This window comes from Astyanax mexicanus, chromosome 4 (assembly GCF_023375975.1).
Source record: "Astyanax mexicanus isolate ESR-SI-001 chromosome 4, AstMex3_surface, whole genome shotgun sequence".
Taxonomy (NCBI): Eukaryota; Metazoa; Chordata; class Actinopteri; order Characiformes; family Acestrorhamphidae; genus Astyanax; species Astyanax mexicanus.
Genome location: NC_064411.1, coordinates 53377335 through 53390309, shown reverse-complemented (window position 1 = coordinate 53390309; position 12975 = coordinate 53377335). Strand labels below are relative to the sequence as shown.

At 36.9% G+C, this 12975-nt stretch overlaps 1 protein-coding gene across 1 annotated transcript; it reads right to left on the bottom strand.

Moving 5' to 3' along the window:
* Positions 1-2675: 2675 nt before the first annotated feature.
* On the bottom strand, positions 2676-5739 carry si:ch211-162e15.3 (protein NCBP2AS2). Its single transcript, XM_007232774.4, has 2 exons — positions 5628-5739; positions 2676-5536 (listed from the first exon to the last, which is right to left on the bottom strand). The coding sequence occupies exon 2, from the start codon at positions 5533-5535 to the stop codon at positions 5221-5223; it is 315 nt and encodes a 104-aa protein (XP_007232836.1). The 5' UTR covers position 5536; positions 5628-5739; the 3' UTR covers positions 2676-5220.
* Between the last annotated feature and the right edge of the window lie 7236 nt (positions 5740-12975).

Genomic DNA, 12975 nt, shown 5'->3' with positions numbered 1-12975 from the left:
GACCATCATATAAAGTGGTAGTAGCACCATATTAATACCCTATACTGGTCAAGAGAGCTAAACTGGCCATGCTGGTTTCTTCAGCAGGGATTATATGGGAAGCTGGCAGTTGTGCAGGTAATCTCTCTCTCTCTCTCTCTCTCTTTCTTTCTATCCATCTCTATCTCTCCATCCAACAGAGCTCTACCTGCTCATATGTGCTCCATTAAAGCTCTTTATTTGTTATTTTAATGTTATTCTGTGTGGAAGAGAGTAGTGCCTGGTCCTCCACCGAGAGTCCGAACAAGAAGATCTGCTGCAAGCTCCATCAGAGACTCCTCCCCCTTTTCTATACCCGTCCAGGAGAGGGCGCCGTGCCCGCCGTCCGCCTGCTCGCTCGCTCTTCTCATGACATGATTGTTTTCTATACTAAAGACTGCTCATTCTACCGCCTCACCACCTCGGCTTTTTAGGACACTTCGGGACTGAAGAGAAAAACTGAGAAATTCATGTAAATAACCGACTGATCTGATTCATTCCACTGATCAAACGGCGAGAACCAGGAGAGGAGAACGGCTAATTCAACAAATAAAACAAAATCTTTCTCATACAGCTCCGTGTGCTGGTGTAAATCTTCCTAAAAGAGGGGAGAAAAGTGAGAAATGTGTTTTTTAACAGTGGAAATGAATAGTGAAGTGATCCAAACTCCATAAAGAATCATGTAGTAACTTAAAAGTGTTAAACAAACCGAAAAATGCTCTGTGAAGAAGCAATTATTTAGGTGCTCTTATCTGATGAGTCCTGATGAGTGCCAGTTTCACCATTATAATGTTTTTGGAGGATATTTTCAAAGTTCTTGAAATTCGTCTTTTTTGATTGATTTTCTTTTGCCATAATCTGGATTCGAACATTACTCAAATATTCACTATTCACTGTATACCTGTAACTCTACCTCTTCACTACTTTACTTTAACTGATGCTCTCAAACAGTAACATTTAAGAGGCACGAAATTCAAGTAATTAACTCTTGATGAGTTCAGCACAGCTGTTAACTGAAAGCCTGAATTCCAGGTGACTCTACCTCATAAAGCTGACTGAGAAAATCCAGCAGAGATGTGCAAAACTGCCTCTATCTAAGCTAATGGTCCTACTTTTTGGAGAATCTAAAATATAAACCATATACTGGTTTATCATTTTTTAGTTTTTCTTCATAGTTTGGATAAGCTTAGTATTAATCTACAATGCAGAACATTTTAAAATAATGAAAAAACTTTTAATTTTCACAACATTTCTAAATGTATTTTTGCAAATATTCAAGAAATAAACATAACTGGTGGTTTTCGATAGTAAATTAGATAGTAAGTCCGAGTCTCTATGTGCTACAATTAATAGTTTCACACCAAATTATCTCTGAAAAATAATTTAAGACCTAAAAATGTGTCATTTGTTTAATGAACAAGCAAATCTACTGGTTATATTTAGCTCATAATTTGTGTACTACCATAAAGTTGCCCTTTTACAACATGATGGTAGTTAATTCATATTTATGATTTATTGTACTTGCATTGATTATAACCTGTCAGTGCACTAAAGCTCACAAATTCTAATGTTTATAAGAGTGTTGGATACATATATATATATATATATATATTTTTTTTTTTTTATTACACAGGTAGGAGAATGTTGGCCAAAAGTTAGATTTCCCAATATTACACAATCCAAAAAAAAACTGCATCAATGTATCTACAATATGTTCCACTGTTTTTACATGCAATTAAGTAAGATCCACATTTACATAAGATGCTCTATTTTACCACTCCAACCCAACTTTAACAAGCCTCATTCAGCCAACCCAGATCTTCTGATGGCTGTACTTAGATGGATAATGTGGGTGGAGAATCACAAAATTAGAATATCATTGAGAAGTTACTTTATTTCAGTAATTCAGTTCAAAATGTGAAACTCATATATTATATAGATGTATTAAACACAGAGTGATCTATTTTAAGTGTTTATTTAAAATCAGTGTCTCAGAAAATTAGAATAGTATAAGACCAATTGGTACTTTTGGCAGTGTGGGCAGTGTGCCGCCAAGTCCTGCTGGAAAATGAAATCCACATCTCCATAAAAGTTGTCAGTAGCAGAGGGAAGCTGCAAGATATGAAGTGCTGTAAGATTTTGTGGGGAAAACAAAACTGCACTGACTTTAGACTTGATAATAAAACACAGTGGATCAACACCAGCAGATGACAGACATGTCTCTCCAAACCATCACTGATCATCAGTAAATTTTACATTTCATTTAAAGTAAATTAAAGGGAGCAGAGTCTGGAGGAAGAGTGGAGTGACACACAGTCCAAACTGCTCGAGGTCTAGTGTGAAGTTTCCACCAATCAGTGATGGTTTGGATAAAGAGAGACATGTCATCTGCTGGTGTTGATCCACTGTGTTTTATTATCAAGTCTAAAGTCAGTGCAGTTTTGTTTTCCCACAAAATCTTACAGCACGTCATGCTGAACCTCTGCTACTTTTATGAAGATGCGGATTTCATTTTCCAGCAGGACTTGGCACACTGCCAAAAGCTCTGTGTGTTTAATACATCTATCTATATAATATATGAGATTCACATTATGAACTGAATTACTGAAATAAAGTAGATACCCTCCGGAACTCGAACACAATAAACTTAACCAGAGTTTGATCCACAGGTGAGGTTTATTTCACAAGTTAAAATGTGACACCAACCGTGACCCTAGTGGCCAATATATTGGGACATAAAACAAATACCCTGATATATTTCTTTGTTGATAATTTACAACATACAGATAATAAATTACAGTAGTACATAACATCCAACATGTGATAACTGGTGATAACAGGGCTGAACTTCCCAAAGGCAAAGAAAGAATGCAATGTTTTGTTGGCTGCAGCTTCTTGTGTATTGGGAAATTGGCTCTATACTATATTTGAGTCATAGAAGACTGGATGGAGGGACCACCCATTTGTCCATTTGTAGGTGGTCTAGGGTCTTACAGTCCAGAGGTTCTCAGCCCTGGTTCTGGAGAAGCTCTTGTTTTTTGGCTGCAACAGGACAACTTTAGTTCAGGTAAGGCTTTAAAATTAAAATTAATCAATTACAATGAATAAATCAATCAATGGAAACCAGTCAATTGTGAAACTCATTCATTCTATACAATCCAGACTTTGGGGACCACCAGAACATCAGCAGAACAGTCCAGAACTATGAGTTTAAAGTCATTTGTTAGAACCTAAGGCCTTGAGATGCCTACACAGATTGTCCAAGTCCAGGTTTGTGCTCCATCTGTCCAACTCGTGTCAATCCCCTGCTGAAAAATCTGATCCATTTAAAGTCCAATTTGTGTTGGTAGCTGGAAACAAGATGGTCAAGGTGTTGAAAATCATCATCCAGGTGAAAATATGCAATAAACCAGTAAGCTAGCTGTATACTAAGTTGGTTGAGAAGCTGGATATTTGTGTAAGTTGTGTTTTTTTGTTTGAGTATGATGGATTTACTGGTCTAATCAGTCTGGTCAGTATGGTTAACATGGTCAAAGTAGTGGACTAATGGGGTTAACCATCGTTGTTCTTCACCAGCATGGTGTGTTTTTGAATTGAGTTGGAATTACTGGTCTATCAGTATGACAAACCTGACCAAGCTGCTTCTCATGCTGGTCATACTGGTTGAGTACTATTGTAAAGGCGATGGTTCTGTACCATGATCAACCATCATAGGCCATGCTTTTGTTTGAGTTTGAGGGTTTGGCTGGTGAACCTAACCAAGCTATTAAAATAGCCGATTCACTAGAATAACCACTATACTGGCTAAATGCTGGTAAACCACTTATCTAATCCAGACCAGCAAGACCGACATAGTTGATCAATATGCCCAAGCTGGTTCACCAACATGGCCAACATCAAATGAAACATACAATATAGCGGCCAAAAACTAGTTAATCTGTTATCTAACCTTTTTCTGTCCCAAACCTGTTGACCACATGACTAAGCTGGTTGACTAGCATAACCGCTATACTAGCCAAGAGCTGATTAACCACAAATCTAACCAGTATAGGGTATGTTTTCATTTTCATGACCAACATGACCAAGCTTATTGACAACCAAGCTGGTTATCCATTTAAACAGTATAGTGTAGGTTTTTGTTTTTATGACCAAGCTGGTTGACCAGCAAGACCAATATGGTTGATCAATACCACCAAGCTGGTTGACCAGCATGGCCAACATCAAATGCAAAATACACTATAGCAGCCAATAACTAGTTAACGAACCAGTATAGTGTAGGTTTTTGTCTTTATGACCCAAGCTGGTTGACTAGCAAGACCAACATGATCAAGCCTAAACTGGTCAGGGCTAGTTAGCCACATATCTAACCAGTATAGGGTATGTTCTAATTTATAACCAAGCTGGTTGACCATCCGGACCAATGTGACCAAAACCATTGACCAGCAAGACCAATGTGATTGATCAATATGACCAAGCTGGTTGCCCAGCATAGCCAACATTAAATGCAAATGCAATGTACCCTAACCAGTATAGGGTATGTTTCCACAATACTGGCCAAAAGCTGGTTATCCCTTTAAACAGTATAGTGTAGTTTTTTTATCTAATTGACCAGCAAGAGTAACAGGATCAAGCCAGTTGACTAGCATGACTGCTATTTTGGTGAAAAGTTGGTTAACCACATATTTAACCAGTATATAGGGTATGTTCTCATCTTCATGACCAACACTACCAAGCTAATCAACTTGGTTCAATAGCATGACCACTATACTATACTATACCCAGTATAGTGTAGGATTTTGTCTTCATGACCAAGATGGTTGACCAGAATGAGCAAGGATGACCAACCCTAAATGCAACATACACTATACTGACCAAGAATAAATAAATATATGACTAATATATAAATAAGTAACTAGCTATCTACCCAGTTTATGGTACATGTTCGTCTGAATGACCAGCAAATCAATCACTTTGACCATCAAAGACCAAATTGGAACATCTGAAAGCAGGTGAGGGTGGTCATGGTGGTAGACCAGCTAGCTAATGGTGACCCATCATTAAACTCAACCCAAAACATCCCCTAAACTAGATGGCCAGTATCTTACTGGGTAGAATGGTCAACCACATCATTGAACATCTTGAGTTTTCCCAGTTCTCCAGCAGGTTCTCAATCAGGTTCTCCAGTCCCAGGTCTCCTCAGGGTCACTTCCTGTCCTTGATTTGTCGGTTGGCCTCCCTCATGCCCTCCTTCACCTCCTTCATGAAGGTGTTTCTGATTCTGGAGACGGTCTGGGCCGCGTCCGCCGCGCTCTGCGGCATCCTGCGCGCCTCCTCCCGCATCATCCGCGCGGTGTCTGAGTCCCGCAGCCTGGCGGAGGCCTGCTTCCCCGCCAGCCGCCCCTTAATGACGGCGAAGGCGGTGAGCTGCGCCGCACGGCGGATCGCTTTAGACTCGGCGAGCCGCTCCACCAGCTGCGCCCGGTTAATCAGCGCCAACAGGAGCCGCTGCAGGACCATCCTGGAGATGAACCGATACTCTAATGAATCAGTCTGAACTTTATTTCTGAGTTTATTCACTAAAAAACGCTGGAATATCCATGTTGTCCTACCTTCAGGAGATCAAGGTCCACGACTTCTTCAGCGCTTCTTACTGGAGCTCAGTCTGAGCTTCTGCTGCCACCTTCAGTCTGGAGGCGACGCTTCATTCAGCGAAAGAACCGGCTCCAGAGAATCGATTCATTTGAACTTGTAGTTTTTTTTTTTAATAAATCATAATAGCGACCGGCCACTAAAATGAAAGAATCGGTTTCTTTGAAACTGAAAAAACTGGGTTCGAAGGTATCGATTAATTTGAACTTACCTGGCCACTACCAAAAGAATCGGTTTCAGAAAATCGATTCATTTGAACGTTTTTGAAAGTTTTTTTTAATAAATAATAACAGCGACCGCCCACTACTTAAAGAATCAGTTCTTTTGAAACTAAAAAAATGATTGAAGAGAATTGATTCATTTGAACTGATGTTTTTTGCTGAAAGAACCGGTTCTTTTTAAAACTGAAAATAGTTGGTTCGAGATAATTGATTCATTTGAACTGACCGGTCACTAGTGAAAGAATCGGTTCTTTTTAAAACTGAAAATAGTTGGTTCGAGATAATTGATTCATTTGAACTGACCGGTCACTAGTGAAAGAATCGGATCTTTTAAAACTGAAAATAGTTTGTTAGAGAGAATCGATTCATTTGAACTGACTCTCCACTACTGAAAGAATCGGTTCTTTTGAAACTGAAGAAAAAAAATGGGTTCGAGAGAATCGATTCATTTGAACTGACCGGCCACTAGTAAAAGAATCGGTTCACTTGAAGTGTTGCTTTTTGAAAGAAATGTTAAATCATTTATACAATTGGTTTAAGAGAATCGATTCGTTTGAACTGACCGGCCACTAGTGAAAGAATCGGTTCATTTGAAGTGTTGCTTTTTAAAAGAAATGTTAAATCATTTATACAATTGGTTTGAGAGAATCGATTCGTTTGAACTGGTGTTTATTTTTTAATAAATCATTTTATAGACGTAGGTTTATAATAGCAATGTGTAACTACTAAAATAAGCGATTTGAGTGAATCGATTTATTTGAACTGGTGTTTTTTTAACAACAGAAAAGAATCTTCGAGATAATCGATTCGTTTGAACTGGTTCTTTTAAGTACATCAGCTTATACATCAGCTCATTGACGGAGGTTTAAATAGGGACCAGCTAATGCAGAAAGAATCGGTTCATTTGGACTTTTTGAGCTTTTACAGTTCCTTCATTGGTGGAAGAGAATCGATTCGTTTGAATTGGTGCTTTTCATTAATATATATATATATATATATATATATATATATATATATATATATATATATATAGCTGATTTTTAATATTGTGTGTTTTTAATTTAGGTTGTAGTTTATGTTTCTTAAACATAATTGTAAAAATCCTAGTTTATTATTACAAGTACTTTCATATTGCTTTATGACTATATGTATTTTATTTGAATAATTTTAGATGTGAAAATGATAAATTATTATTACACATCTGAAGTAGCTATAAAATATCATTTTGTTGAAGAGAACTGATTTAAAACAACCGATTTATCTATGAATCTTTCATCTTATTCCATTATAATACTTAAATAAAGAATCGACAACACATACAATTGTTTACTTGGGAGTTTTTATTTTATTTATTTAGTATGATTTACTTTATTTTATGTCAGTTTTTGGTCAAATCCTTTCATATTGACATTTACTGATTTAATCCTAAAAAAAACACACACACAGTGTTTGCATAATAGGTCAGATGTTTAAACTCAGCCGATTATAAACCCCAGCTAATGTCAAACCTGTCGGTTTACTCTGTAACTGATACAACAGTCCAGTATTTTTTGGCACTGATTCTGATTCTGCTTCCAGTGATTCTCTAAACTGACCTCCTCTCTGATATCAACTAATCTCACTATACAACCTCCAGAGTGTTTCACACACATTCTGACTCTTAATATATCCAGAAATAAAGAGACTAGAATACTTAAAAGTCTCTAACTCTTCATAGAATGACTCAGTTTTGAAAATATCATTATTATATTAACCACAATAATATTATTTATGAATAATAGGTTTTCGGAAGCCAGCAAACACATACAGTTGTCAGAGCTGTGTCACAAACTCTTAAAATTAAGTACTTTTTATCATGTTTTACTACAACAAAAGTCCATTTTACACCGGAGTTCTCCTTTAAATAAAGTGAAATAATTGGGACACAAATACTGTACAATTTCCGTAGGTTTTCATTCATTACGCTCCTTAACCCCTAATCCTTAATCTTTGCCGTTAGTTTGATCTCATTCAATGTTTAATGTCTTTGAAAGAAATGGTTGACATTAGTTTTGTGATTCATATTCATTGTCTTTTTCTAATTTGCCGAAGACAAGATGTAAATATATATATATATATATATATATATATATATATATATATATATATTTCAAATATTTTAATTTCAATGTCTGTTTTTTAAGGCTGTTTTATGTGCATAAAACATAAGAAATATCAATATTTTACACTCGTTTGTGTGGTAGTAATATTAACTTCACAACAGAATACTTATAATACCTATATAATACTAATAAAACAATATAATAATGCCAGAACCGTTGATAATTTATCAAATAAACCTAGTAACAAGTAACTGGTGAATAAACGTTGCTAACATGTTTATTTAAATTGAATTATAATCATTTTCCGGAGGTTTAAATGACTGGGATCATTTTTATCCAGAGAATAAAGGCTGTTAGCAAATCTGAGGATAGTAGGAGGGTTAAAACGCTGTTTTAAAAAAGCCTAATCTTAGAGCAAACACTTTAGACACTAAATGAATAGTCTTCTCACTGATTCTACTGAACATCAAAAGTTTTTTTTTTTTTTTTTTGCCGTTGTTTTAGCCGAACAATTTCGGTTGCCAAATATTCAGTGCATGCCTAATTAGGACCCTGGCTGTGTAGTGTGTAGCGTAAATGCGTAATGAGTGACTGTGCATGTAACGTATGCTCTGGATTCATGAGCCGGCTGTAGATAAGAGGGTCTACACCTTCTCTTCGGTGAGGACTTGATGAGCCGGTGTGTTCCTGAACAGATACTCTATCTGCTGAGAACAGTCCCAGCCTGACGCTGCTGCTGATGATCTTCCAGCGTACGAGTGTGTGAATGGGTGAACGACAGACGAGCTGGGGATTGCATCATCTCCTCCAGTCTATCTCCCTTTCAGGCCTAGAAGCTAGATGTTCAATCTGTTTGGGTTAAAATAGCCTTTTAGGGGGGATGGATTAAATCTCATAACTAACTAATTAACTAACTTTATAACTACACTCTGCACACGGCGTGTTGTAATGCTAATTGCTATCTTACACCATGCTAACAGTCTATTTCACACCTTCCACCTCTGTCTTTAAAATAGCAACAGTGCTTATACAGTGTATATACAGGGCTTGGACAATGAAACTGAAACACCTGTCATCATTTTAGTGTGGGATTTTAGGTTTCATGGCTAAATTGGAGCAGCCTGGTGGCCAATCTTCATTAATTACACATTATTGCACCAGTAAGAGCAGAGTGTGAAGGTTCAATTAGCAGGGTAAGAGCACAGTCCTGCTCTAAATATTGCAATGCACACAACATTATGGGAGACATACCAGAGTTCAAAAGAGGACAAATTGTTGGTGCACGTCTTGCTGGAGCATCTGTGAACAAGACAGCAAGTCTTTGTGATGCATCAAGAGCCACGGTATCCAGGGTAATGTCAGCGAGATACCACCAAGAAGGACCAACCACATCCAACAGGATTAACTGTGGACGCTGTAAGAGGAAGCTGTCTGAAAGGGATGTTCGGGTGCTAACCCGGATTGTATCCAAAAACATAAAACCACGGCTGATCAAATCACGGCAGAATTCAATGTGCACCTCAACTCTCCTGTTTCCACCAGAACTGTCCGTCACCACAATACATTATTGTGGTCTAAAACCAGGTGTTTCAGTTTCATTGTTCAACTCCTGTATCTACACTGATAAGTGTGGTGGTCTGGAAATAAGCTGTGTTCAGGTAAATTTTTGAAGTTTTTCCTATTTTCTCCCCAATTTTGCACAGCCAATTACCCAACCCACTCATTAGGACTCCCCCTAACATTAGTGATGCCCCAACACACCAGGAGAGTGAAGACTAGCACATGCCTCCTCCGATACATGAGAAGTCAGACTCCGCCTCTTTTCAAACTGCTGCTGATGCAGCATTACCGAGTAGCATAGAAATAACTCTACTAAACTCAGAGATGGAGGAGAGATTAGGAGTTGTTTAAAGGAAAACAGGGCTGTAAAAGCTCTTCTTTTTGTAAAATTGCTGTGTATATGTATACATATATAAGATAATAAATGTTTTATATAGGGGCTTAGTTAAATTCAGATATACAGACGTGATTTATTCCCAATTAATAATGAATAATCTCAACAGTAAAACCTGTTATGTTAAAACTTCACAGTGTTCAATGCCAAACTGCTCTAGTGATTAAACCTTAGAGCATTATTTTCTGTTTGACTGCTATAGGTCTAAGGAAGTTTGGGATAAATTAAAAGATATATAATATTTTAATATGTCAAATTAATACAAAAACGGTCGTCTTTGGTATTTTAGATAATCATCTCTCAGTTTCAGAAAAACACATTTTATGGTTAACTTTCTGTACTGTTAAAGCTAACTGACAAAAAGGTAACAATTGGAATGTTCTATTTTTCTAAATTTTGATCTGTATTTTTTTCTGTGTATTATATATTAATGTAAATTTTGATGTTTGTATGCTTGGATGTAATATTTAGAATTTCTTTGAGTTTCTTTGAAAAAATGTTTTATATATTTATAAATATATAATATTAAAGGCTGCTCTGTAGTGAAACCTTATATCCCCCAGTCTGTTAAATCTGTTAAAGTGGGCCCTCAGACTGTTTTCTTAAGCCTGAATACCGCACAGCATTATAAACCCCCTGTTCATCACTCGCTCTATTGTGTTTGAGAGGTGAGGGAGGTGATGGAGGTCACGCTCACCAACACACGTGGACTTTGAACCTCCTTAGCTTCAGGAACCGGCCTTCGTTCTTTCTTAAATATCATTTCACCACCTCTAACTGACCTTCCCAACACGCTGTGTGAGGTTCTCACGGCTCGGTGGGGTTTACTGCTGTTTACTAAACTCTGCTCACACAGATACGAGATAAACGAGCAACAGTAAAGAGACCAAATCCTCCATCATCTACTACTCCAGGATTACACCAGATTTGGGTATTAGTGGGCAAATCCTTGGAATGCTGTGATTAGCGGTTATGCGGCTATATGTGTGTGTGTGTGTGTGTGTGTGTGTTTGTGTTTGTGTTTGAGTGTGAATAGCCATGGATTTGTGTCCTTGTGTGTCTTTTAATTAGGGTCCTATGTGTCCAAACATGAAGACATACGGCTATTGTTGTTGTATCCGAGACCAGTCTCGAAATCTGCACACAAAAAACAAGCTAGTCCCGCTTTTGTTCAGTATCCAGTCAATAAAAACACTTTTCTTTTTGAATAGTCCAATGTGAAGTTGAATTACTCTTTGTTTATGTGAATTATTGTGACCTCTGGGACCCCGCTTAATTTTTCCAGACATCTAGAAAGAAAGCACAAGGAGAAGGAAGTGCAAACTAGCAAGATAAGTTACATTAGCAGTGAGCTAGCTAACCGTAGCAACGAGCTAACTAAAATAATAATGTTATCAGGGGCAGAACTAAAGTTAGCATTGAGCTACCTATCCTTAGCAACAAGCTAAATTACATACTAATGTTACCAGGAAGTGAACTGAAGCTAGCAAAGAGCTAGCTAACCTTAGCGAAGAGCTAGCTAAAATAAACCTTAGCAACAAGCTAAATTACATATTAATGTTACCGGGAAGTGAACTGAAGCTAGTGAAGAGCTAGCTAACCTTAGCGAAGAGCTAGCTAAAATAAACCTTAGCAACAAGCTAAATTACATATTAATGTTACCGGGAAGTGAACTGAAGCTAGTGAAGAGCTAGCTAACCTTAGCGAAGAGCTAGCTAAAATAAACCTTAGCATCAAGCTAAATTACACACTAATGTTACCAGGAAGTGAACTGAAGCTAGCGAAGAGCTAGCTAACTTTAGCGATGAGCTAGCTAACCTTAGCGAAGAGCTAGCTAAAATAAACATTAGTAACAAGCTAAATTACACACTAATGTTACCGGGAAGTGAACTGAAGCTAGCGAAGAGCTAGCTAACTTTAGCGATGAGCTAGCTAACCTTAGCGAAGAGCTAGCTAAAATAAACATTAGTAACAAGCTAAATTACACACTAATGTTACCGGGAAGTGAGAACTAAAGCTAACGATGAGCTAGCTAACATTAGTGACAAGCTAGCTTAAATACTAGTGCTACCAGGGAGAGAATTACCGTTAGTGATGAGCTAGCTAACCTTAGCAATTAGCTAAATAACACACTAATGTTACCGGAAAGCTAACGATGAGCTAGCTTACCTTAGTGACAAGCTAGCTAAAATACAAAAGCTACTGGGAAGAGAACTACTGTTAGTGACGAGCTAGAGACAAGCTAAATTACACACTAATGTTGCCAGGAAGTTTACTGAAGCTAGCAAAGAGCTAGCTAACCTTAGTGACAAGCTAGCTTAAATACTAATGCTACCAGGGAGAGAGCTATCATTAAGAACGAGCTAGCTAACCTTAGCGACTAGCTAAATTACACACTAATGTTACAGGGAAGAGAACTTAAGCTAGCAAAGAGCTAGCTACCGTTACGATGAGCTAGCTAACCTTAGCGAAGAGGATGCTACTGGGGATGTTAGCCTTTTATTTATTTATTTTGTTTATTTTAATAATTTAATTCTTTCATTTATTTTATTCCCTGTTTTATTTTAATTTATTTTGTCCTTTTATTTATTCTATCTTCTGTTTTACCTTTTTTATTTTATTTTCATCACTTTCTGTATAATCTTGGTGTTATTTTAGATACTTTTTTAGTCTTCTATTTCTTTATTTGTGTTGATAATAATTTTATTATTAAAATATTTTATCTCTTTATTTTATTGCTTTACATTTTAGCCTGTCTGCATTTTTTTATTTCTTCTTCGTTGCTTGTTTTGTAATGCTCTTACCTTTGAATTTTTATTGTTTTGTTTTTTATTTTAGCATACTTCATTTAAATTCTAGATTTTAATTTTAATTAAAATTTACTTTACAGTCCCTTTAAGTTAAATGCTTGACTGAATTAAAAATTAGGGTTACTCTAAATGCATTAGAATGGGATGTCATAAAAAAAAAGCTTACAGAAAACTAAATCCTTTTAAACTTTTAGTTTCTAACCTGCTTCAGGCAGCCTGAT